General features: G+C 42.4%; 1 protein-coding gene across 1 annotated transcript in view; it reads right to left on the bottom strand.

The window, feature by feature from the left end:
* KERA (keratocan) overlaps positions 1–27,479 on the bottom strand; it is a 45,419-nt gene extending 17,940 nt beyond the window's left edge. The window contains exons 1-2 of the mRNA XM_088453828.1: positions 27,356–27,479; positions 25,247–26,136 (exon numbers count right to left, since the gene is read on the bottom strand). Of these exons, the coding sequence (XP_088309954.1) occupies positions 25,247–26,129 (883 nt within the window). The 5' untranslated portion in view covers positions 26,130–26,136; positions 27,356–27,479. The remainder of the gene's footprint in view (positions 1–25,246; positions 26,137–27,355) is intronic.
* Between the last annotated feature and the right edge of the window lie 215 nt (positions 27,480–27,694).

Genomic DNA, 27,694 nt, shown 5'->3' on the forward strand with positions numbered 1-27,694 from the left:
TCGTTCGTCGTTTGCAAAAACCTGTCATGTACATGACAGGTTTCTGTCACCGCAGCCCCAGGAATTTTCAAGGGATAAATCTTTTGTCTTTCATCGTAGAGAAAGATCTGCTAATGGATAGGCCCCTTTAGTGTTTAGAATTACCTGTAATAAATTAGAAATAGATGAGTGAATAGGAAATAGTATAGTTATATACAGATATGTCAGTACCAGCAGTTATGGACACCACTGACCTGCCGCCAACACTCAGCAGGCCACAGATTGCTGACCTTCCTAATTAGAATCCTCATCAGAACCCAGCTGGGCACATCCTCATGCTAAAGATGACATAACACCTCTCTCAGGTGTTACCACTAGTGGTTAGTGGTAACACCTGAGAGAGGTGTTATGTCATCTTTAGCACCAATGACTCATGTGGGAATCCTCCATCAGCCAGCCAGCATAAGAACCTGCTCAATGCACTTCTCCAGTACCTGAGTATCTGTTGTATCTACATAGGTGCTCCTGCTCCAGAACTATACTCTCCACTATAATTTACTACCAGTGTTGTTTAAACTTCGGTGTTCAGTTTCCTCATTAGCAGCACATCCATACCACTTTCACAGTGGTAACCAACTACAATGGGCCGCAAATGGCCTTCACTGAGCAAAGTCCATATCCTCTAGCGGATTCCTGGTGAAGTCCAGTGAGGGTCTTAGACTCTGTGCCAGGGTATTTGTTTGCGCCAATTTTTTGTTTTGATTTATTTGCTGTTTGTTTGTGTGTGGACTCTGGGCCTGATTCAGAGCCGGACGCCATTTGCGCTCGCTCGTTCAGAAAAAGGGACTGGCTATTTAAATTGAGCGCTCGCTCTTTGCGGTCTGTTGACGCCTCTATGTCTGAGCGAGCGAACGAAACATGCGCTCGCTATTTTGTAAAGATGCCCCCTGGCCGCTCGCATCCTACGTCATCTCCGCTATTTATTAGATTAATCGAGTACATCGAAAAGCGTCTGAACTGCTCGCAGTGCTTGTGGTAGGATTTTCCTACCGCAATCATGCGAACAGTTCAGGCTAAGAAACAACCAAGTGACGTGGTCGATGACGCTGCTTAGTTAATTATGCACACCCTTAAAACGCCCGTTTTGACCGTTTGGCACGCCTGCGTTCGGATCTCTACTCCCCGTTTTCAAGCACCGTCCCCTGTTACCACCCACAAATGCCTCATCTTGTCACTCAAATTAGCAGGCACTGGCTATTTTGCGAGCGCTCGATTTCCGACCGCAATGACTGGTTGGCGCATGCGCATTATGACCCATATGCATGCGCAGTTGTGCGAACATCGCTCGGAGCGAACGAGCGGCCGCTTACGAGTGGCTCTGAATCAGGCCCTCTGTTACACTGGATGTCTGTTTTGAGCTCCAGGATTTTTTTGTGTATCTAATTAGATTCTATGCGCTGTTCCAACAGTGCCAAAGCATCCGTGCCTCTCATTGCATGCTACATGCTGTTCCCACAGTGCCAGCACCTCTGTATACCCTATTGCATGCTACGTGCTGTACAAACAGTGCCAACACATCCATGTACTTTGTGGCAAGCAACCAAAATCCCACCACTGAGCTGTTTGCCTCAGTCGGAGACAGAGGACATATAGAGACTTCCTGTAAAATGTTTGATAATTCACCTGGCATAATTTAAGAAATAAACATGACAACCTAACTTACACAAGCACAATACTTGTATACAATCCTTAGATTCTGCCTATACCCCCTTGGCCACAATATGAGGAAAACTGTCACATTCATAACATTTATTAATCAATGGTCTATAGCATCTTAGAGCAGACTTGCTGACATTTAGCTCCCTCCTTCCGGGAGGGAGCTGTCGGGCTTACAGAGCAGGGGGGCATGGCGCGTCAAAGGGGGCGGGACCCGGCAGCGATTCATCATTGGGGCGGAGCATGGGGGCATGACAGCGCGATCACGTCATCATGGCTCCGCCCCCTCTTCACAATGCCGATATTAATGGCATTCTGGAGCAGGGGGCGGAGCCACGATGACGCGATTCAGCGCGAATCACGTCACCGGCCCCCCCGCTGCCGGGCTTTATACTTACAAGTCCGTGGGTTGCAGACATATCACCGGAGGTCGGGAGACTTGCCTGCCTTCCCGGGAGGCCGGGAGCGGCACCCGATTTTCGTGAGGCTCCCGACCAAATCGGGAGGGTAGGCAAGTATGTCTTAGAGAAGTTAAACAAACAGTATGCAATTATGACCCAGAGTGGGTGCTATTATAATGTACCGTTATGGACACTGGTACAGAGGAGCATTGACTAGGCCCGGTGCTTAACCATGTATTTGCAAATATATGCAACAAAGACCTCTGGATTTCTATTATCATGTAGCATTCAAGCCTACTCGCTGCTTTTTTTTTATTACAGTGTGCTGGAGGGGAAATCTTTTTTTCTCTTTTTCTGTAGTCCAGAGTAAATCCCGCCCTTTACAAGCCCCTGTGAAAAACCATTAAGTTGATATAAGCAACCACTATTTTGGATTGAAGTTCAACAAACTGTTTTAATTTGATTTCTGTAACAACAGATCCATATTCACATAAATAAACATACACAAACTCAAGTCTCAATCTTATATCAAGAAATAGAAGCCGTAATCCACAAGTCAGCTTTCTATACAAATGTAAGGCTCTGGCAGAGGCATAACTTCATTCTAGTCATCTAGGGGCAAGATAGAATCTTCCTCCCTGGCAATGGTGGTAGGAGTGTGGAGCATATTGAGGAAGCTGTGCCAGGAGCAGGACCATGGCCGTAATGAGACATTTTAGCACAATAGGCGAGATAGTACAATAGGTTCATTTTGCTTAGCATTTGAGGTACCACATAACCTTTCAAATATGTACATTTTTTAATTGACATATAACAAAATGTAAAGTTAATAATATCTGCTTGAACACAGATGGCATCATTGTAAACACTGACATTTTCATAGGGTGAGATAAAACTAGACATGTAACATTAAGGTGAGAACATTTATTCTGTAGTTCTGTGATGTGTCTTTAACTGTAAGTAGACAATGTATGGAGGAGTGAATATCAGAGACACAGACAACTGTCAGTGCAGGCTCAGATGTAAGTATTGCTGTACTACACTCTCATCCACAACACTTACCCCTCTCCAAATACACCAGTTACCCACTTATATACTTTTTATCCATTCATCAATGTTGTTTACAGTTCCTCTTACCCACTACTAATTAAAGATACCATCCCTCATACACTGTAATATCCTTCACTCACTCACCACCACTCCCTGACACCATTCCTCACCCACAGAAATACCCATTACTCACCATCATTCCCTGACACCATACCACTCTCACAGAAATGCCCATTACTCACCATCACTCCCTGACACCAGAGCTCTCACAGAGAAATACCCATTACTCACCATCACTCCCTGACACCATACCTCTCTAACAGAAATACCCATTACTCACCATCACTCCCTGACACCATACCTCTCTCACAGAAATACCCATTACTCACCATCACTCCCTGACACAATACTTCTCTCACATAAATACCCATTACTCACCATCACTCCCTGATACCATACCTCTCTCACAGAAATATCCATTTCTCACCATCACTCCCTGACACCATACCACTCTCACATAAATACCCATTACTCACCATCACTCCCTGACACCAGACCACTCTCACATAAATACCCATTACTCACCATTACTCCCTGACACCAGACCTCTCTCACAGAAATACCGTTTACTTACCATCACTCCCTGACACCAGACCTCTCTCACAGAAATTTCCCTTACTCACTGTATTGGGAGAGCAAAATGGCTACTGACAGCCATTTCTTTTCATGGTTCTTATGTGTGTATCAGACATGAAGTGGTACAGGAATGTGGAAAAAAAGAGACAAGCCATAAATCCTTTAGGTGTTGCCTTTTTGCGATGTATGTCTGCGTTAAGTTTTAGAAAGTACTTATCAGTAGTTAACCAATAGAGTAGTTTGAAGTAGGTTTATACCCATATTAGTAAAGTTAGCTGGGTATGACAAATAGGATGCTATATAAACAAGAGACAAAGGAGATTCGAGCAGCCTGCCCTAATCCTGAATCAGACTGCAGCTGGTGGCCAGGAAATTGTTCGTCCAGCTATTTCTAAAATATTCCGAAGCTAAGTAATTATTATTCTTTTATATCTTGTTATTCGTTGTAATAAATTGCATCTTTTTTCAAGATATTGGTTTGTGTGGCTTAATTAACCTTTTGTATCCAAGAACCTTATTTCGTTCCACCGGGAACACTCACCATCACTCCCTGACACCAGACCTCTCTCACAGAAATACACATTACTCACCATCACTCCCTGACACCATACCACTCTCACATAAATACCCATTACTCACCATCACTCCCTGACACCAGACCTCTCTCACAGAAATACCCATTACTCACCATCACTCCCTGACACCAGACCTCTCTCACAGAAATACCCATTACTCACCATCACTCCCTGACACCAGACCTCTCTCACAGAAATACCCATTACTCACCATCACTCCCAGACACCAGACCTCTCTCACAGAAATACCCATTACTCACCATCACTCCCTGACACCAGACCTCTCTCACAACAATACCCATTACTCACCATCACTCCCTGACACCATACCTCTCTCACAGAAATACCCATTACTCACCATCACTCCCTGACACCAGACCTCTCTCACAGAAATACCCATTACTCCCTGACATCATACCTCACCCACAGAAATACCCATTACTCACCGCCACTCCATCACCAAACCTCACCCACAGAAGTCCTCACTACCCCTCCCTGACACCATACCTCTCTCACAGAAATACCCATTACTCACCATCACTCCCTGACACCATACCTCTCTCACAGAAATACCCATTACTTACTATCACTCCCTGACACCATACCTCTCTCACAGAAATACCCATTACTTACTATCACTCCCTGACACCATACCTCTCTCACAGAAATACCCATTACTTACTATCACTTCCTGAGACCATACCTCTCTCACAGAAATACCCATTACTTACTATCACTCCCTGACACCATACCTCTCTCACAGAAATACCCATTACTTACTATCACTCCCTGACACCAGACCTCTCTCACAGAAATACCCATTACTCACCATCACTCCCTGACACCAGACCTCTCTCACAGAAATTCCCCTTACTCACTGTATTGGGAGAGCAAAATGGCTACTGACAGCCATTTCTTTTCATGGTTCTTATGTGTGTATCAGACATGAAGTGGTACAGGAATGTGGAAAACAGACAAGCCATAAATCCTTTAGGTGTTGCCTTTTTGCGATGTATGTCTGCGTTAAGTTTTAGAAAGTCCTTATCAGTAGTTAACCAATAGAGTAGTTTGAAGTAGGTTTATAACCATATTAGTAAAGTTAGCTGGGTATGACAAATAGGATGCTATATAAACAAGAGACAAAGGAGATTCGAGCAGCCTGCCCTAAGCCTGAATCAGACTGCAGCTGGTGGCCAGGAAATTGTTCGTCCAGCTATTTCTAAAATATTCCGAAGCTAAGTAACGATTATTCTTTTATATCTTGTTATTCGTTGTAATAAATTGCATCTTTTTTCAAGATATTGGTTTGTGTGGCTTAATTAACTTTTTGTATCCAAGAACCTTATTTCGTTCCACCGGGAACACTCACCATCACTCCCTGACACCAGACCTCTCTCACAGAAATACACATTACTCACCATCACTCCCTGACACCATACCTCTCTCACATAAATACCTATTACTCACCATCACTCCCTGACACCAGACCTCTCTCACAGAAATACCCATTACTCACCATCACTCCCTGACACCATACCTCTCTCACAGAAATACCCATTACTCACCATCACTCCCTGACACCAGACCTCTCTCACAGAAATACCCATTACTCCCTGACATCATACCTCACCCACAGAAATACCCATTACTCACCGCCACTCCATCACCAAACCTCACCCACAGAAGTACCCCTCACTACCCTTCCCTGACATCATACCTCTCTCACAGAAATACCCATTACTCACCATCACTCCCTGACACCAGACCTCTCTCACAGAAATACCCATTACTTACTATCACTCCCGACACCATACCTCTCTCACAGAAATACCCATTACTCACCATCACTCCCTCACACCATACATCTCTCACAGAAATACCCATTACTTACTATCACTCCCTGACACCATACCTCTCTCACAGAAATACCCATTACTTACTATCACTCCCTGACACCATACCTCTCTCACAGAAATACCCATTACTTACTATCACTCCCTGACACCATACCTCTCTCACAGAAATACCCATTACTCACCATCACTCCCTGACACCAGACCTCTCTCACAGAAATACCCATTACTCACCATCACCCCCTGACACCAGACATTTCTCATAACAATACCCATTACTCAACATCACTCCCTGACACATAGAAATATCCCCTCACTCACCACCACTGCCTGACACCAGACCTCACCCACAGAAATACCCATCACTCGTCACCACTCCCTGTCACCGTAGATGGCCTGCCAGGCACCATTGCCGACCATTAAAGTAAATTATTTTTTGGAAAAAAGTGAAAACTTTGTGAACCGTCAGAGCCTGGGGACAGAGGGCCTGATTCAGAGCCGCTCGTAAGCGGCCGCTCGTTCGTTCCGAGCAATGTTCGCACATCTGCGCATGCGTATGAGTCATAATGCGCATGCGCCAACCATTCAGTGCGGTCGGAAATTGAGCGCTAGCAAAATAGCGAGTGCCTGCTAATTTGAGTGACAGGATGAGGCGTTTGTGGGTGGTAACAGGGGAATGTGCTTGAAAACGGGGAATGGAGATCCGAATGCAGGCGTGCCAAATGGTCAAAACGGGTGTTTTAAGGGTGTGCATAATTAACAAAGCAGCGTCATCGACCATGTCACTTGGTTGTCTCTTAGCCTGAACTGTTCGCATGATTGCGGTAGGAAAATCCTACCACAAGCACAAGCACGTCTTTCGATGTACTCGATTAATCTAATAAATAGCGGAGATGACGTAGGATGCGAGCGGCCAGGGGGCGTCTTTACAAAATAGCGAGCGCATGTTTCGTTCGCTCGCTCAGACATAGAGGTCGTCAACAGACCGCAAAGAGCGAGCACTCAATTTAAGTAGCTGGCCCCTTTTTCTGAACGAGCGAACGCAAATAGCGTCCGGCTCTGAATCAGGCCCAGAGTGAGAGGGGGTATGCAAATTGTGATTGCACCTAAAGAGTTAATGGCAGTGTAAAGATACTGGCCCCAGCAGCTATAATGAGAGTGCAGCAGTAACTGTTATTCCCTTCTGCCTAAAGAGTTAATAGCAGTGTGAAGATGCTGGCTCCAGCAGCTTTAATGAGAGTGCAACTGGGGCTGTTATTCCTGCTGCAGTGTCTCTATTGGCTCAGCCTCAATCACAGGCTGAGAATCAGAGGTCAGATGAGGATGTGTTGAACCCTAATTGAGGGCCCTATTACCTCTGTAGTTGCAAGAAAATAGTTCTAAGTGCTGCACAGATTTTGGGTTTACTTCATACTTGCCGACTTTTAGTCTGCCCTCCCCGGGAGAAGCCTGGGGAGAGGCAGCAGTCGGGCAGTGACGGGGGCGGGGCCGGACCAAACGCCATTAGGCCCCACCCCCTCATCTTAAAACACCCGCGAATTGTGCATATTTTAATAGGGGGTCGGGCCAAATGACGCGATTTTACTAGAATCGCGTCATTAAGCCCCGCCCCCTAACGACAGACCGTGGATCTCAGGTAAGAAGTGCAGGATGCGGGAGAAGTGCCTCCACTGCCGGGAGTGCGGGGGGTTACCTGGAAAAACGTGAGCCTCCCGCGACTTTCAGGAGTGTAGGCATGTATGGTTTACTTCTGCAGAACATACAGTATCAACCACTGGTCCTACTTATTCCCACAGCAGTATGACAGCAGCCACGTATCACTGCTTTGTGCTGTTTGAAAAGTGTGCTCCTTCCAATATCCTTCCGTTATATAAATGTGTCTTTTCTTCTTACTTGCCTTTTCCAGTAAAGTAACTTTGGTGGGAGATTTATCAAACCTTCAAAAACACGACAAGTGGAGGTGTTGCCCATAACAACAAATCATATGCTAGCTATCATTTGTCTAGTACATGCTTTAAAATGATAGCTAGCATCTGATTGGCTGCTATGAGCACACTTCCACTTTTACTTTTTAGAAGGTTTGATAAATCTTCTCTTTGGCTTATTAGATTCAGACATAGCCTCATTTTGTCAATCACAGAAGAGAACAGCTCACTATGGGCCTGATTCAGCAAGGGCCGCAATTTCACAGCTGCACGCAGGCTATAGATATGATGTATGCACGCAGGCAGCTTTGCAATTGCGATCCTTGCAATTATGGTAATGCAGCAGCTGGCATCACGCCTCTTGTGCATTACGTAACTGAGCTGCGTTGTCCAATGCAGCATCGGACACAGGGCTCGATTCAGACACGCTCGCTAGATGCGTTCGCAAAGCGAGCGCTCGCACGGCAAGTGTATTAGCACGCCCACTATGTCTTAGCGTGCAATAGCATTGTGTGTGCAGATGCCCACCAGCCTGTCATAAGACACCCATCGGTACATCGATTAACATCAGAAGTGAACACAGTGCTTGTGGCTGACCATACCCTACCGCAAGCACTGCGAGTGATTCAGTGTGATTTTCAACCATGTGACGTGTACTATGACGCTGCCTCTTAATTATGCTCACCTCTGAAATGGTGTTAAGACGCTCAGGCACGTCTGCGTTCACACCTCCACTCCCCCATTTCTAGTGGCCAGCCCCTGTCACCACCCACAAATGGCTTCTCCTGTCCTGTCTATGCGCAGTGAGCGTACGCTTGCCAATCGCTCGCATTGATTCGAACGCATAAATACCCATTACTCACCATCACTCCCTGACACCAGAGCTCTCACAGAAATACACATTACTCACCATCACTCCCTGACAGCATACCAGCGAGCGGGTCTGAATCAGGCCCACCATGGGGTTCCACAGCTGGCTGCCTCAGATTGGAGTAAGAGGCCAGGAAATCTTCATCAGCCGACAGAGATCTATCTTCCCAACGGAGGCGACACGCCTCAGTTTCGGGAAACGGAGGCCATCACAGCCCCCTCCCCACCCACAAAAGCCAGCAGACTGTCAATCACTGACAGTCTGCTGGCAGTCTGTGTGATCGCAGACCTGTTCTGCACATGCGCAGAATGGGTCATGTGCCTGCGTAGATTCCCGATCATCGGGAATCTGCGTTCAGCAGTGCACTGGCAACTGCCAATTTCTCTCTCCAAACGTACTTTTAAACTTTGGACACACAAACATGAGGATGATAAAGATTGCTTTCATAAAGTTGTTCAAACACACATCAATCATTTTCAATGAAGCACCACCCAGAAATGCTCAAATGAGTTTTACAAACTCATTTCTACTGATATTTTCAAAATAATGAAGTTATTATTTACACCATGAAATTAATGCTGGGTACACACGTCGATATATCGTTTGTAAGTGCCTAAACCTAACCCCCCCCTCCCCTCCACCTAAACCTAAGTCCCTTGGGGGGGTGCCTAACCCTAACCTCCCCCCAAGGGGTGCCTAACCCTAACCCTCCCTTCCCCTAGCCTAAACCTAACCTCCTGGGGGGGGTGCCTAACCGTAAGTCCCCCCGGGAACCGTAAACCTAACCTTCCCCCCCGCGCAGCTGTCCGCGCCCGTCTCCCGGTTTACCTTCGATCGGTAAGCCGGGTGACGGGCGCCCGGCATAGGGAAAATGACAGGTGTCGGGATTTCGACGCCTGTCATTTAACCCTTGCCAGGATTATAGAGTCGGGAAGCCGACGGTCAGGATTCCGTCCATGGGCTTTCCGACTGCTTCCCGTGTACAACCGATATGTCTGTGAACAATGCTGCTCACAGACATATCAGGTCAGCCCTGCAGCACAGCCAATGCCGACATATCTGAAAGATACAGTATCTGCATCTGCAGGTGTGTACGAGCGACCTCCTGTACCCTGGCTGCAGGGACTGCCGACGTTGGCATCTGTATTGGGCAGGCAACTATAAATGCCCGTCTAGTTATGATGTCAGGCCAGACATATCAAGCAGCCGATTGGTAAGTGTGTATAACTTGCCAATCGCCCATTTGGACGGTGGACCATCGTCCTAGTGTGTACCCAGCATAATACTGCAACAATTATTGTTCCAGGTAAACTGCAACATGAATGAAAAACTTAAAAATGATTTACAAATACAAAAGTTCTTAACCTTACACACAACATAATTAGTGGTCTTCCTCTAAATGCCTTATAAATAAAATAAAATATGTTTTCAAATAATTTCCACATTATCAAACACGCACATTAAATCGGTACTGTCCAACTCTACAACTAAATCCTAAAGCAGTAACTCTTGAACATGCCTTGACTAGGTTTATGACAGTTATTATTCATTCTGAACAATTTTACTAGCTTGTGTGATGTCCATACAACCACATTGTTTTTAGCATTTTTTTCTCTATTCTTTTTATTTAGTCTGACCAGGTGGTGTTTTTGCAAAAGAAAGTATGAAAGGAGCCTGGGGCACAAAGGATATCAAAGAGAACATCTCACGTTGAGCCCTGTCAGACATGAAAAGATGTATATAAGAGGAGAAAATGTCACATTGTTTTCCATACTTGTATCTGACAGATGATAATGATGATGGAATACTAGAAATCTCTTCTATCCCCTGGGGAATATTAGCAGGTAGTTATGTTAAAGACTTGTTGAAAGGTGTAAAATAAAATAATAAAAACTCAGTCTAGTTAGAATTTATTTATCACATAAAATATTTACAAGCATTGCAACGAATGAGACCGCAAACATTTATCTATGTAATCACACTTTATACAGTTTATGCCGGAAATTACAGAGAGCGTTAATCCAATGGATGCAGGCTATCTGTATCCTGATATTTGTTTATTAAAGTGATGATATTTAATAAAGCATCTGTTAATTTATGATTATTATGTTGGAGGTTAGTTTGGGCTAACTATGAAATTATATATTTATATTTATGTGCTGTACAGGGGCATTTTAAGAGAGGAGGGAGCCCATGTGCAGCCTCTGTGTGGTCCCCCCTCTCTGGCAGTGCAGTGGATTCTACAGAGCCGTAAATACGTCTTGCGCCGCCTGGTGCAGGCCACTCTTCCATTGCATGAAGGGGACGTGGCTACGAACACCGAGCTTTACAGCAATGCCCGGAGCATCCTCAGGACAGAGATGTGCACATCTGAAGCGACTTAGGGACACTCCAGGTTTCACTGCTGTATAGATTCTGGCTGCAGGGTGCCATTCCAGGCAACCTGCTAGCCAGATAGAGGATCCATGGGTGAGCGGCGGTGCCGTCCACAGGGCTCTGCGCTCTGTGCGGCCGCACCCCTCGCACACCCCAAGTTACGGCCCTAGGATTCGGGATTAATGCCAGAATCTTCTGCGCATCCGCAGGTCTCTGGGAAAATGGTGGCTGCACCTAATTACTGGGGACATCTCTTCTGCACCTGCACACGTCACCGGGAAAATGTATTCCTCCATTTTCTCTGTGATTTTTGCTGCTCTCCATTCCTGGACCGCCGCAGCAGAGCAGCACTTTTAAGACTATGGAGAGGTAATTATAACTATATATGGGTGCATTTTGTGTGGTGGGGGCCTCTCTGGACTCAGGGGCTCATGTGCACTGCACACCCTGCAGCCATTATAGATACGCCACATAACTATAGATTAGCAGTTATGGGTTTTGCTGAAAACTGAACACGCCCGAACTTTGGGGTTCTTCCAAGGTGAACCGATTCCCGGCTTGAATCACTTTGGGGTTCCGAGTAAAACAGAGTCCCGACTCGGGTCTTCTCTCCAAGTTCAGAACTCGAATCTAAAAACCAGATCTCGCATATTTTGGATTACATTTAAATCCCTCCATCGGGATTTCAGGTGCTGTGATGTGGTCAAAATTTACTGTAAATGATTGTAAATGATTGTTTTTGATGTGAATAATGCTATAGGAACAAGAACAAGTCCACGTTAGCTGTTTTAATCAATTTTTAAAGAAAAAAATACTGAACCAAAACACTTAAGGGTGGTTTTGCCAAAACTAAAACCTGATGATGTTTTAGAACCAAAACCAAAACATGGGGATCTGCGCACATCTCTAGCTGTAACCAGTGTTTGCATCTAGATTAAAAATGCCCAGTGCCCTTGACAAATCTGATTTCCTGATACTTCCTGATACACACCTTTCATGATGTATCAGGGAATAGTATTATTCTTGTCCTCTGAGTAGATTACATCATAGTATGTGTAATGAGACTGTAAGCAATTTGGCATGAAGGGGGCAAAGCTTAATGACATCATGTTTCTGCATCTCTATGAATAGGTAATAATTATGTGAATACTACTCTATACCACTGTTAACTGATTTCTGGAGTTTTAGGGACTGATAGAGAGTTGCATGTATGCCCTTATGTGCAAGTGTAGACTGATGATGATGACTAGTAGGAAACTACAAGTGCATACTGTGACATCTCCAAATGTGTACCGCTCTGCATTTGGGAGTAAGTGTCCCTTTTTCCATGAACGCTTCTTTTCAAAAATGTAAACATTATTTTCTTCCAACTCTGCATCTCTAGTTGGACTCCTGTGGTTTGGAATTGGAGGAAGTATATATTAGCACTGCTGCTGATTAATATTTACATATACAGCAGGTAAAATAAATTTTGAATACATCAACATTTTGCTCAGTAAATATATTCGTAATGGCGCTATTATATTGTCACCAAATGTCAGCAACAACCCATGCAATCCACACATGCAAAGAACTCAAACTATAGATGTCCAGAAATGAAGTAATAATGTGAAATGACACAGAGAAAAAGTATTGAACATGCTTACTGAAATTTATTTAATATTTCGTACAAAAACCTTTGTTGGTAATGACAGCTCCTGCATGGAGAAACTAGTTGCATGCATTGCTCAGGTGTGATCTTGGACCATGTGAAATAATGTGAAATGACTCAGGGAAAAAGTATTGAACACATGAAGAAAGGGAGGTGCAAAAATGCATGGAAAACCAAGACACCAGCTGAAATCTATCAGTAATTTGAAAGCAATCCTGCCCCTTGTCAGAGCAAATTAATACAAGCTTTTTCAGTCCCAACTGATGGCCTATAAAAAGGTGTCTCATTACCAAGGTGTCACACAAGAAAAATCTCATGATGGGTAAAAGCAAAGAGCTCTCTCAAGACCTTCACAACCTTATTGTTGCAAAACATATGGATGGAATTGGTTACAAAAGGATTTCTAAACTTCTGAATGTTCCAGTGAGCACTGTTTGGGCCATAATCCGGAAGTGGAAAGAACACAATTTTACCATAAACTGCCCACGACCAGGTGCTCCTGGCAAGATTTCTGACAGAGGAGTGAAAACAATTATCAGAAGAGTTGTCCAAGAGCCAAGGACCACATGTGGAGAACTTCAGAAAGACCTGGATTTAGCAGGTACAATTATTTCAATGAAAACAATAAGTAATACACTCAACCGGCATAGCCTGTATGCACAGTCACCACGCAAGACTCCATTGAAGAAAAAACATGAAGTTGAAGCTCGTTTAAAGTTTGCTGCACAACATTTGGACAAGCCTGTGAAATACTGGGAGAATATATTCTGGTCAGATGAGACCAAAATGGAACTCTTTGGATGCGATAATACACACCATGTTTGGAGGAGAAATGGCACTGCACATCACCCCAAAAATACCATACCAACAGTGAAGTTTGGAGGTGGGAACATTATGGTGTGGGGCTGTTTTTCAGCATACGGTACTGGCAAACTTCATATTATTGAAGAAAGGATGAATGGAAAAGTGTACCGATACATTCTTGATAAAAATCTGCTGCCATCTACCAGTATGCTGAAGATGAAACGAGGGTGGACATGTCAGCAAGACAATGATCCCAAACACACAGCGAAGGACACTCTCAATTGGTTTCAGAGAAAGAAAATAAAACTACTAGAATGGCCCAGCCAATCACCTGACTTGATTTGAAGACTGATTGTGTAGAAGATTGGGCCAAAATCACACCTGAGCAATGCATGCAACTAGTTTCTCCATACAGGAGGCGTCTTGAAGCTGTCATTACCAACAAAGGCTTTTGTATGAAGTATTAAATACATTTCAGTAAGCGTCTTCAATACTTTTTCCATGTGTCATTTCACATTATTACACATAACTTAATGTATGGACATCTATGGTTTGATTTCTTTGCATGTGTGAATTGCATGGGTTGTTGCTGACATTTGGTGAAAATGTAATTACAATAGCCCTATTACAAATATATGAGAAAAATGTTGTTGTGTTCAATACTTATTTTACCCGCTGTATACCCTTAAGGAGTCCATCTCTGTTATACACACAGCTTCTTCCCTTGTGCCCATGATTTGTAAGTGCAGAAAACACTTTACTTACAATTGTAACTATTGATTCATGTGTAGAACAAAAAGTACATTTTGTGGTAATTACTGAGTGCTAGCAGGTCCATACCTCAAGCAGATAAGGCATGTAGCATTTTAAGCATATGGGGCCAAATGTAATAGGGTGAGAGTTTAAAAAAGTGAGAGTTTCTGCCACTTTTTAAACTTTGCCAATGTAATAGAGTCCAAAAACAAAGTAACAGAGCGAACTTGCATGTTTTTTTAGACTTAAAAAACTCTCACGATTTAAATTCTCATTCAGATGTTTTCCCATTTTGAAGATAAAACTCAACCAATGTGAGAGTTTACTGCTAAACTCTCACATTTTCTAAACTCTCACCCTATTACATTTGGCCCATAGTGTCTAATGCAGGGTTGTTAAGGAATCTAAAAAAGCACATACTGTATGAGGGGATGCTGAAAAGTCCTTGGCCTCACCAAGAAGGAAATGGGCTAGAGCCATGAAACTTACAGACTATGCCACATATTCACCGTTCAACACACTTGGCACAGCGTTTCTGGAGTTTCTTTAACCCTTCCAAACCAAATCTCTCAAGTTTGATCACTCAAGTAATGCTCTGCTGCTGATATCACTTCCGAATCATTCGATAAATGCTTCCCCTTCAAAGTTTTTTTAAGCTTTGCGAACAAGTAGCTTATTTATGTCATACATACAGAGCCATACAGCTCTAGATCAGCAGTATATGGGCCCGAATTACACCAAGTCTTCCTCATCAGCATGTATTTACACCTGTCCTCTAGCAGATGTGCAATATATGCCTCCTAACAGTGATTTATACGTGGAACTTGCTACAGGTCTGCATGAGCCGCATTTAAGTAAATACTGTACTCAACCTACAGTATGTCGCTCATCCCCTTCCCTTCATTGTTTTGCTTCTCCAGTAATACTGTACATGCCATGTATGCCCAGGTCTCCAATCCACCATAAATGTGCATTCACTTTGTGAACATGCACATAGTGATTTCAAACAAATTACTGTACACTATGCAGTCTGGCAAAGATGGCCGCAGTGCAGTGGAAGGCTTCTCTAGCCCACCCTGAGGCACAAGCCACACAGGGGTGCATTCTGGGACTGACATTTCTCATGGACTGGCTCGCCTCCGCACAGGGTGTTATAAGCTGAAGTCCGCACAGCTGCACAAACCCAGTAAGCACAGCCAATACTACATGGGTGTTTGGAACACAATCTGCACTCTGCAAATAGAGGGAACTCTAAAAGCAGAGGGTGGCTACAGTGTGTTCTGCCCTTTGAACCTCAGTCCTGCCATATCTACATGCTACTGGTGGCTGAGCCTTTACACCTGAGACCTGCTCATGGAGCCACCGATTACCGATCTCATACTGAATGTGGGTGACAGAACGCAAGAGTCACTGTATTTAAAGTGTTCCATCTAGCTTGCAGTCCTTGCAGAGACCCCTTGTCATCCTCCTGGTAACCGTCACACAGCCACTTCCATGTATCAGTGGGGCATTTGGGCCATACTGCTGTGCTTGCATGTGGAGCATTACTGTGGTGGGGGCATTTGGAGCACTACTTTCATGAGTGCATTTGGAGCACTACTTTAGTGGGTGCATATGGACACTGCTTTGGTGGGTGCATATGGGCACTACTGTGGTATGGCCATATGTATATGGTACTACTGTGGATAATGGGGCATGACTGTGGGGGCATATGGGGCAGGCAATCCCTGGGGGCCTGTGCAATTTTTTTCTCTTTTGTGAAATCATCTTTTTAATTAAAAACTAGAAAATATTTTTTTTTAAATTCTCCACAGGGTGGTTTCACATCTGGGACTCATCCTGTTGCATAGTGTCTCAAGCCGGAACCTCCCCTTCGCAGCATGATGTCATATATAATGTGTGTATAAGTGAGTGTGGGAGTGGGTACGGGATGCTGGCACTCGGAATCCAAGCGGTCAAAATCCCAACGCCAGCATCCTGACATGGTTAGGATACCGACACCTGTCTGTAGGTATCCTAACCCTCCCCCTGTCCCTACCATAACCCTCCCTTCCCGGTGCCTGAAACTAACCTCTCCCACAATGCCTAAACCTAACCTCCCCCTCCCCACACCCTAAACCAAACCCTCCCCCCTTAGTGCCTAACCCTAACCCTCCTTCTAGTGCCTAATCCTAACCCCTAACCCTCCCCCTAACCCCACTACTTATCTTCTGGATGCCAGCGGTCGAGATGCTGGCATCGGTATTTTGATGCTGGTATTCTAAGTCCAGCATCCCATGTGCTGGGACACTAAATGTATCCCGTATGTGTATGTGTGTATATATACTAGGGGTGAGCGGGTTCGGATTTCTGAAATCTGAACCCCCCCGAGCCCCCCCGATCCGAGGCAGATCCGAGTCAGGCTCGACTTTTCCCTCCTGACTCGGATCTGAAATCGAGCAAAACGTCATCATCCCGCCTTCCGGGTCTCACGGGTTTTGGATCCTATATACCCGCGTCGGCACCATTTTCTCACTCGGCTGCGGACAGTGAAGAGGGAGGGTGGGAGTTATGACTGGCTGGGCTGTGTAGTGTAGTGCAGTGTAGTGTTGTGCTGTGCTGTGCTGTGCTGTGCTGTGCTGCTGTTGTCCATAAGGGCTGTGTCCACTCCTCCAAAGTCCATAGGGGCTGGCTGTGTTGTGCTGTGCTGCTGTTGTCCATAGGTGCTGTGTCCACTCCTCCAAAGTCCATAGGGGCTGGCTGTGCTGTGCTGTGCTGCTGTTGTCCATAGGGGCTGTGTCCACTCCTCCAAAGTCCATAGGGGCTGGCTGGACTGTGTTGTGCAGTCAGTTGTCCATAGGGGCTGTGTCCACTCCAAAGTACTGTGCAGAGTCCCAGTCCTAAAGGGGTGCTGTAGTGTTGTCCAGGGGGTGCTCTGCCCCCAAGTGCAAAAAAAATAAAATATTTTCTGTGTTTGTGAATTGTGTGCAAAAGTAGTGCCAAGCGTGCGCCTGTGTCATAAGTAAAGGGCCGGCTGGCTTGACCGTTAAAGGGTGCTGTAACCCCCAAAGTACACTCCAAACAAAATAAAAAAATATTTTCTGTGTTTGTGAATTGTGTGCACAGCAGCCGCACGTGCATCAACAAAGTAGTGCCAAGCGTGTGCCTGTGTCCCATAAATAAAGGGCCGGCTGGATTGACCACTAAAGAGTGCTGTAACCCCCAAAGAGCACTCCAAACAAAATAAAAAATGTTTTTCTGTGTCTGTGAATTGTGTGCACTGTGGCTGCACGTGCATTAACGCCAAGCGTGCTCCTGTGTCCCATAAGTAAAGGGCAGGCTGGCTCATTTCTTAAAGAGTGGTGTAACCCACAAAGTGCACTACTCTCCAGCAAAAATAAAAAAATATTTTCTGCGTTTGTGTGCGCCTTAGCCGCACGTATATATATATCAATATAACATAAATGGAGGACCAAACTTTCTCCGATAAAAATAAAATAGGGAAAGATCAAGAACCACTTCTTCCTAGTGCTGTTGCTGCTGCTGGGAGTTGTTCATCATCCCAGAGAGGAAGTAGGAACACCACTACTTTTACTAAACAATTGACCCTCCAACAGTCCCTAGCGAGGAGGATGAAGTACGACAGCAGTCATCCTGAAGCAAAACGTATAACTGAGGCCTTGACTGCTATGTTGGTGTTAGACGTGCGTCCGGTATCCGCCATTAGTGCAGTGGGATTTAGACAATTGATGGAGGTAGTGTGTCCCCGGTTCCAAATCCCGTCTAGATTCCACCTGCATCCTCAAAGCAGCAGCGACAAGCGTGCGTCTGTCTGTTAAAGGGTGGTGTAACCCTCAAAGTGCGCTCCACAAACAATAAAAAAATTCTTCTTTTTTTTCTGTCTTTGTTAAATGTGTGGGCTGTAGCCGCACCTGCATCCTTAAAGCAGCAGCGACAAGCGTGCGTCTGTTAAACGGTGGTGTAACCCTCAAAGTGCGCTCCACAAAAATAAAAAATTCTTTTTTTTTCTGTCTTTGTGAATTGTGTGGGCTGTAGCCGCACCAGCATCCTCAAAGTAGCAGCGACAAGCGTGCGTCTGTCTGTTAAAGGGTGGTGTTACCCCCAAAGTGCGCTCCAACAAAATAAAATTATCTTCTTTTTTTCTGTGTTTGTGTGTGAAATGTATGCGCAGTAGCCGCACCTGCATCCTCAAAGCAGCAGCGACAAGCATGCGTCTGTCTGTTAAAGGGTGGTGTAACCCTCAAAGTGCGCTCCACAAAAAATAAAAAATTCTTCTTTTTTTTCTGTCTTTATGAATTGTGTGGGCTGTAGCCGCACCTGCATCCTCAAAGCAGCAGCGACAAGCATGCATCTGTCTGTTAAAGGATTACATCGGTGACAGCATCCAAGTAGGCATGTCAGACAGTCCGTACCATGTACTGGCAGGAAAAAGAGGAAATTTGGAGGTCCCTGTACAAACTGGCTCTATTTTACCTGAGTTGCCCCCCTCCAGTGTGTACTCCGAAAGAGTGTTTAGTGCAGCCGGGAACCTTGTCAGTGAAAGGCGTAGGAGGTTGCTTCCACAAAATGTGCAGAAGATGATGTTCATAAAATGAATTATCAACTCTTACAGGGAGACCAGCCTCCAGAACGTACAGAGGGACCTGTGGTGGTGGATTCCAGTGGGGAAGAATTAATACTCTGTGAGGATGAGGATGTACACAACACTGAAGAGGGTGAGGAATCGGTGGACGAGGAGGATGAGGATGATATCTTGCCTCCGTAGAGCCAGTTTGTGCAGGGACAGATTCATTGCCAGCTTGTTTTGTGGGGGCCCAAACGAACCAATCATTTCAGCCACAGTCGTGTGGCAGACCCTGGCGCTGAAATGTTTGGTTTGTTAAAGTGTGCATGTCCTCTTTATACAACATAAGGGTGGGTGGGAGGGCCCAAGGACAATTCCATCTTGCACCTCTTTTTTTTCTTTGAATTATGTACTGTTTGGGGCCTAGTTTTTCAAACTGCCATCCTGTCTGCCACTGCAGTGTCACTCCTAGATGGACCACGTGTTTGTGCCGCCCACTCGTATCTCTTAGCATAGTCATCCAGCTACCTCGGTGCAACCTTTTGGACATAAAAACACTATTGTGAGGTGTGAGGTGTTCAGAATAGACTGGAAATGAGTGGAAATTAAGGCTATTGAGGTTAATAGGAGCAGAAAAACACACAAATTCTGTGATTTTAGCTATTTTTATGCCTTTTTTTAAAAAAAATACTGATCCAAAACATAAAACCCAGAACCCAAAACACGGAAGGGTGGTTTTGACAAAACCAATCCAGATCCAAAACATGAAGAAAGATCCAGATCCAAAACCAAAACACAAAACACGAAAAGTGGCCGGTGCACACCCCTAATATACACAGTATATATATATATATATATATATATGTGTATATATATAACATTTATTTATATATATACATTCATTAATAGAGTGCTCAGCAGCAACATTTCAGTTACATCACTATATAGTTACTATGTATAGTGACTCTCTATTCCAAATAAATACTGTATATATTTTTTATATTAATTTTTCTTCATTTTTCTATTCACATTTATTTTATATTTAATATGTAATAAATGTCATTATTAATGTATGTATATATATATATATATATTTATTATTATGTTCATGTGATGTGCGTAATTGTCGTTATCTACTGTATGACTATTTGGGGATGTAAGCCACATATTTTTCATATATTGTACATTTACACTTATATTAGCAGCAACTGATCCATAAATACTTCCTTTTTAACATTATTTTATAATTAATTCACATTAGTTTTTAATGATATATTAAATGGTATTTGAAATCCTAGACATCAGATACCTAATTTTTAATGAAATACGGGATATAAAAATTACATAGAGTGATTTCCATTGTTTCACTTCCAGGTTATAGAGTAGTATTATTATCCCATGGGGAATATTTTGATAGAGTTTATTTAGATTGCAACATATACACCGCATCATGTGATTGACGTTACCTGTCTGCAACCCCCTGAGCCCTCCCTTCCTACCGGTGTCCGGTTTCCCCCCAATGCCGCCCACTTATACATTTCAAGTGGGCGGTCCATGGGGAGCCGATGAAGGGATTGGTGCTAAATCGCATAATCATGTTTGAAACTTCCAGGAGGGTTTCTGGAGGGGAGATGCTGGAGGCCACTGTGGGGGATGTGACTGAACTGTTTATGCTATTTGGCAACAATGCAATGTCTCGATATGTGAGATAAAACAAAGGTAATGGGACCATGATGACATATTTAGCTGAGAATTGCATCATTGTTCAATATCCTGCCCAGTTCACTAGAAAGTGGGCAGGATGCAGAAGGTGGACCAACCTACTGTAGTCTTCTGGGAGTATGTGGACACTCCAAAAATTCATGAGTTTCCTGGATATCCCTGAAGAGTAGGCAAGTATCTCACAACCCCACTGGGTGTACGCACTGCTATGGCTGTTAGAAAGCAATGCGCTCCTGCACTGTCTCCTCACTGTGCATTCATGCTGGGCACGGACCAGAGTCTACAGGGAGGTCCAACCTCAACCTGATGTGCTACTGAACATGTGACTGAAGCCATCTTTACCATGTAGAGTGACATGGTGAGATACAATGCACTAAATCTAAGCCACATTGAGATGATGGGTATCTCAAACCAAACTGCTGACCAGTCACTGGGAGCTATTGACAGTGGCTGAGAGCTACTGGCAGTTGCCAGGAAAGGCTGACCCTATACTGAGAAGCACTGACAGCCAGTGGGAAATACTGGTGTGTAGATTGAGAGCTGCTGGGAGTCACATATAGCTCTCCAGGTTACAGAGCGGGATGGTAACGGGAATGTTGGTGACTAATGCAGAGACATCCATATGTGAGAGCTGTATTGTGAGGAAAGAAAGTCATCAGTTGTTTTCAAAATCAACAAACAAAGCTACGAAACCACTTGCAATAGTCCATTCAGATGTGTGTGGTCAAATGAAAGTAAAGTATGTGAGTGGATACAGATACTTTGTGATGTTTCTAGATGACTTTGCAAGGATGACACATGTATAGTTCATCATTATAGAAAAATCTGAAATGGCGAAAAAGATTTACTCGAAGATCAAACAGTGTACCGATTCAAAACCATGAGATCTGATAATGGTGAAGAATATCTCAACAGAGAGGTGGAGAAATTCTTACGAAAATATGGAATAGAGCATCAATTGACCACTGACTATACTACTGAGCAAATTGGTGTCAGTGAACAAGTAAACCATTATTTAGTAGAGAGAGCAAGATGCATGCTAAAGGACGCAGGCCTAGACAAGCAATTTTAGGCAGAAGCCGTGTTCACTGGAGCTTAACTCAAGAATGATTCTCCTACAGTAGCTGTAAAGGACATAACACCTATTGACACATGGTCAAAGAGAAAACCAAGTGTAAGACCTCTCAGAACTTTTGGAAGTATGGCCTATGTGCATATACCAAGAGAGAAAAGACAAAAGCTGGATTCAAAGTCAGTAAAGTGCATCATGCTTAGATCTTGCCATGAGAGGAAAGGTTACAGTTTATGGAATCCAAATACAAGAAAGCTTGCTAAGTCCAGAGATGTCATCTTCAAAGAAGCAACACAAATTGAAGAAAAATTGGAAGCTGATATGCAAGCAAGTGTGAGTCACTGGACATGCCAGTGGCTGAAGATGTATCTGAGTCAGAGACCATCAGCATGGAAGTTAATCAACAGAGAAGATCTTCTGCAAAATTAAATGTCAAGAACCACCCAAGAGATATAATGAGGAATTTGCAAACATTACAGTCAGTGAGCCTCAAGGTATCCAGAAGCCAAAACCAAAGTCTGATTGGTGTGAATGGAAATCAAAGATAGGAAAAGAGACTTTGCAAGATATAAAAACCACACGTGTGAAATCATCAAGAATATGTTGTAACTGTTGTAATAGTCCATGTTATCATCGAAGGAACTTTTGCTAAAAAAAATTCTGAAAAGGCAAAGCTGAAGTCATGTGTTGATTCTTTTCCATGTGTTTAATCCAATTTATTTTACAGGTCTCTACAGAAAAGTTGAAATTAAATATTTGTGTAACATGGAGAAGCTTGTAGCGAGGTGAGGTTGTTAGAAAGCAGTGCATTCCTGCACTGTCTTCTCACTGTGCACACATGCTGGGCACTAGGATCCAGAGTCTGCAGGGTGGTCCAACATCGAACTTGATGTGCTACTGCACATGTAACTGCATCCAACTTTACTGTGTAGAGTGACATAGTGGGAGACAGAAGTTTCCTACTTAGCTCCTATGAGAGCCCCAGTTAAAACATGCATTTAAATCTGTTCCAGTATCCTTGCATCACTATCCACAAGCACCATACACTCACTGGCTGGTAAGCTGTATTGAACCCTGCTTCGCTCAAGCTCTGCTCCAGTACCAGTGTACATGTAACAGTGAGTACAGCTGTACCTGCTATCTTTCAATAAATCAACACCACTGATTAAGTAACTGAGCTGTTCATAGTTTCAGTCATCCATTGGTGCATGCTTACATAACTCTGTAATATCAACTATTAACTTGTTAAACTTTGAGTGCAGTTTTGAAAGAAAGGCCCAAATATAGATCCAAAGCACTCAGAAGCAATTAAGGTAAAATAGGCATGTACGGTATTCAAACTAATATATTGTGCCAACCCGAAATTGCAAGATAGCACAGTAAAAACATGTCAGCATCTATTGTAAAAATGCTTCATAATATATTCAGACAGGTTTCTACTATGATATCGTGGTATAGCCTGTAAATAAACCTATTGGTTTCAATAAATACATATAAATACATATAATAATATAATACTGGGGTTGGGGGGGTTAAAATTGAAAAATGAAGGATCTTCTGTTTTATAGGTGACATATTTTAATTATTTTAAAAGGGAAGGAAATCAAGAGTAACAGTTTAATATTTATTGTGATGGAGTCAGGGGATTTGAGAGCAGCAGGATATACCTGGCACCACATCCAATCCTAGGACAACCTGTTTTCCAGTCACCTGGCTGCATTGCAATACATTGCGTCAAGCAGCCAGAAATTCCTGCTCCTTTTACTTGAATGAAGTAATGAGGCCCATACATCTGCGACTTCTGCAATTCTCTGTTATGCCGATGGCAGGGCCGGGAGATTGGTGATATTCAACATGTTGAAAAATCTTGTTTCCCCAATCTCAACCTGAAAAAGGTCAGAATCAGCGGGATTTCTTACATGTTGAATGTCTAGCTCTGCCGATGGATCGTCGATCATCGATGTCTGCGGATCGGCATAACCGTGAATTGGGGCCATAGTTGTATGGACCACTTAAGAAAGCACTTTAGCTTCTTGTCTATTCATTATAGGGATTATTGTTCCTCCTTTAATGCAGTGTTGTTAATCATTACTATAACAAACTGATCAATAAGAATAAACACAACTAATTATTCAAGAGTTACTTTCTGTATAAAAGTAACAGGTTTCTTTATTGTATTATGTAGCCACAATAATAATGTTACTACTGCAGATGTCTTCCACTCATGATAATTGTTGCTAAGAATCTTAAGAATCTATATCAAAAGATAGGGCAAATTAAACAGTACCTCCATTACTAAAACTGCAAGTTTAGATTCAGTCAAAGTTATCTTAAAGTGATATTGATATTGTAGGTTAGAAATCCAATAAGGTGTCATTCAAAATGTAATCAGAAGGATAATATAGATTGTAAGCTTGTGAGCAGGGCCCTCTTAACTTTTGTCTGTCTGTTACTACCCAATAGAACCTACCCAGTTTGGTTCTATTGGTTCTATTAATGTTATTTCCATTTAGAAAGCACAACGGAATATGCAGCACTATATAAGAAACTGTTATTATTAATAATAATAATAATAATAATAAGAAGAAGAAGAAGAAGAAGTAGAAGAAGTAGAAGAAGAAGAAGAAGAAGAAGAATTAATATAATGCAAATTCATTTAAAAATAATGGTGTTTGCCTTAGTGTACTCATTAATGAATTATGGAAGAATGTATCTGTAGTAGAAGCTTGGACACTAAACACATTTGGGAATTTAATATATATACCTTTGCAATAACCAGAATTACACAACTTGTTCAGTTGTGATGGATGACCTAATAAGAAACAGGGACTGACGAAGTGGACTATATAGTGACCATCAGACTCAAGTAAAATACAATTGAATCCCTCATTCATTAGTCTAGTAGGGTCCCTGTTTGCATTATCATTATTTACTTGATGTAAATTATTGATGTATATAGTTCTTTTCACTATCTTCAAATTCCAAATAGAAAACCCTTTTTTTGCATTGACACATTCCTGTTCCGTGATGTCAATCATGTAACAAGCAACAATACGTAGAGCATGCCCTATATAGCCTACTTACCCCTGTAATTTGAATCTTTATTGCATACCAACAAAAAATACTACTAATGATACCTTAACGCAAAACATTTTTGTTGTGTACAAGCACCTTACACCACCACTCAGGCCAAAAGGAGAGTTCAAGGAGGCCACACCTATACTCACTGTTTTCGCACTTATGCTATTATAGCTTTAACCTCAAGTAATTGTTACAGTACTGTAGGAATTTGACTTACTTTTTATCTTGTTGTGATCAAGATGAAGACGCTCCAGGTGACCATTAACAGCAGGCACAGATGTCAGTTCATTGTATGACAATTGCAAGTCTAACATAGAAGTTATGTTAAATACAGTAGTTGGTATGCCAGAATTTGATAATTTGTTGTAGTTTAGCCTAAGAAAAGCGATTTTGGGTATTTTATTAAAGTAGTCATTAGGAATTGACTCAATGTTATTGTTGTCTAAATACAACTGTACAGTGTTAGATGGAAGGCCTGAGGGCATTTTCTTGAGAGAATTCTTTGCTACATTGAGTTGCATCAGACTCTTGAGTCCTGTAAATGCATCAGCTTGAAAGGAGCCATCTGTGAGCTTATTGTGGTGCATGTCCAGTAAAGTGAGGTTTTTTAAATTGCTAAAAACACCTTCAGGAATCTTTGAGATTTTATTCCTTGCCAAACGCAGTTGCTCCAGGCTGCTTGGGAATGGTGCAGGCACTCCTTCTAAATCATTGTCCTCCAAAAATAGGTAAAGCAAATTCTTCATATTTTTAAAGAAATTCTTTTCAATATTTTGGTTGGTGATCTTATTTTTGTTTAAATTAATCCATCTTAGTTCAGTAGCATTTGCAAATGGTTTTTCTTTAAGTGTTTCAATTACATTATTATGTAGGTACAAGTACCAAATTCTTGATGGGATGGGCGGCACTTCCTTTAGACCTTTGTTTTCACAATATAAAGCACGTGGGAAATTAGAAGGACAAAAGCATTCTTTTGGACAATCATTGGCAATTAAATGATAAGGTTCCATATCAAAATAATCATAACCCTGAGTCTTCGCAAGAGGAACAAAAATGGCCAAATAAAATATGAAAGTTCCACATATTGCATGTGTGTCCATTGCCGACCTTAAAGAATGATAATAAGTAATGTTATTTAACTTGACAGTGACAAAAAGTTTCCAGCTCTAAAAGAAGTTTGCAGCTTTAATATCAGGTTTCCTGGAGTCATACAAGTATTACATGTAGGCCTTACTGAGTTTCTGTCACATTGCATTGTGAAATGAGTTCAGTGTACCTGTATAGATTATAGTCCGTTCAGAGGACCAGCCAGATGTTTTAGACTTTTACATCATAGTTAAAGTGATGCTTGAGTGAACCAGCTGCATCATCTATATTTTTTTTCCATTATCCCAAAGGGCCAACAAAACAAAGCTCTTTTATTGTAACTTTCCAAGAACTAGTGTGATGAGTGGGCAGTGAAATTAGTCTAATGGGAACGTAGACAACACAGATTGAGTTGTTCAGATCAGGTATTATTTAAAAATTAATTCACAATATGACTTTCAATTTCCCAGTATGAAGAGTCATCTGGATGAAATTTTCTATGAATATAATATGCAATAGCATAAAGGATCAAAGGGCACTTAAACAGCTGTTCATTTTGTATGACTTTAGAACATGCAGAAGTCTATGAGAATCCTTGCCCTCCAGCAACTTGAATACCCTTAGATAAACAATCATTTATAATCATCTCTCAGAACATGTTGCTTCAATTGCAGTTTTAGCAATGAAAGCTATTTACAATTTATATAATTTATAAATAAAATTTTTAAGTAAAAATATTTAGATTTTTTAAATATCACTTATTATAATTGGCAGGTTATTTATCATGCCAATAAAATAATACAGTGTATACCTAAATAGAAAGAACCTTTAATGAAAATCTACAGACATTTTACGGAAATATACAGTATAAGTACAGAAAGTTATCTTCATATACTCTATGTCTTTGGTTTTCAGGCTGATTATGGTCTATTGTTATAAATGATGTAAAGTTCCAAGCCCCATTGATAGAATCTAATGTGACTGTTGTAACATAAGTTAAGCATAACTATTACAGATCATATAAAGTGAATTACAACATATCGTACAATATATCATGTGAATGACAGTTCTACATACATTTTACAACATAAACCTGGACTCGCTCCAAAAAACATTAATTGCATTAAAGAATACAAGAACAACAAAAAAATTATCAACAGTTAGCACGCTTACAATATAAAGATATTACTTCAAAATATCATCCTTAATAGCAATAATTTAAAAAGTGTTACATATTTACCTTACAGCAGTGGAATGTAGAAGTTTTTCCTCAAACTACTGTATCTGATGCCTGTTAGAATTCACCTTAAAGTGGAAACTCCTGGCTCTTAGTAGAATGTTTTGATCCTGCCCTTTGAGGTTTAACTGCCTATTACGTCAACTGTACTCTCCTTACACTCAGTCATATACAAGTAGATTCTTATGCTACTTGTATAATATACTGCATAATAATCATAACCATTAGCCATAATTCCCTATTTGCTGATGCTTCAGAATTTAGCTTACCTCTGATATCCTGACTGGTTTTTGGGCTGTACTCTGATCAGACTATGACTGAAGTAAAATGTCTAAGTATATG

Source organism: Taudactylus pleione, unplaced genomic scaffold (assembly GCF_031769625.1).
Source record: "Taudactylus pleione unplaced genomic scaffold, aTauple2 ptg000040l, whole genome shotgun sequence".
NCBI lineage: Eukaryota > Metazoa > Chordata > Amphibia > Anura > Myobatrachidae > Taudactylus > Taudactylus pleione.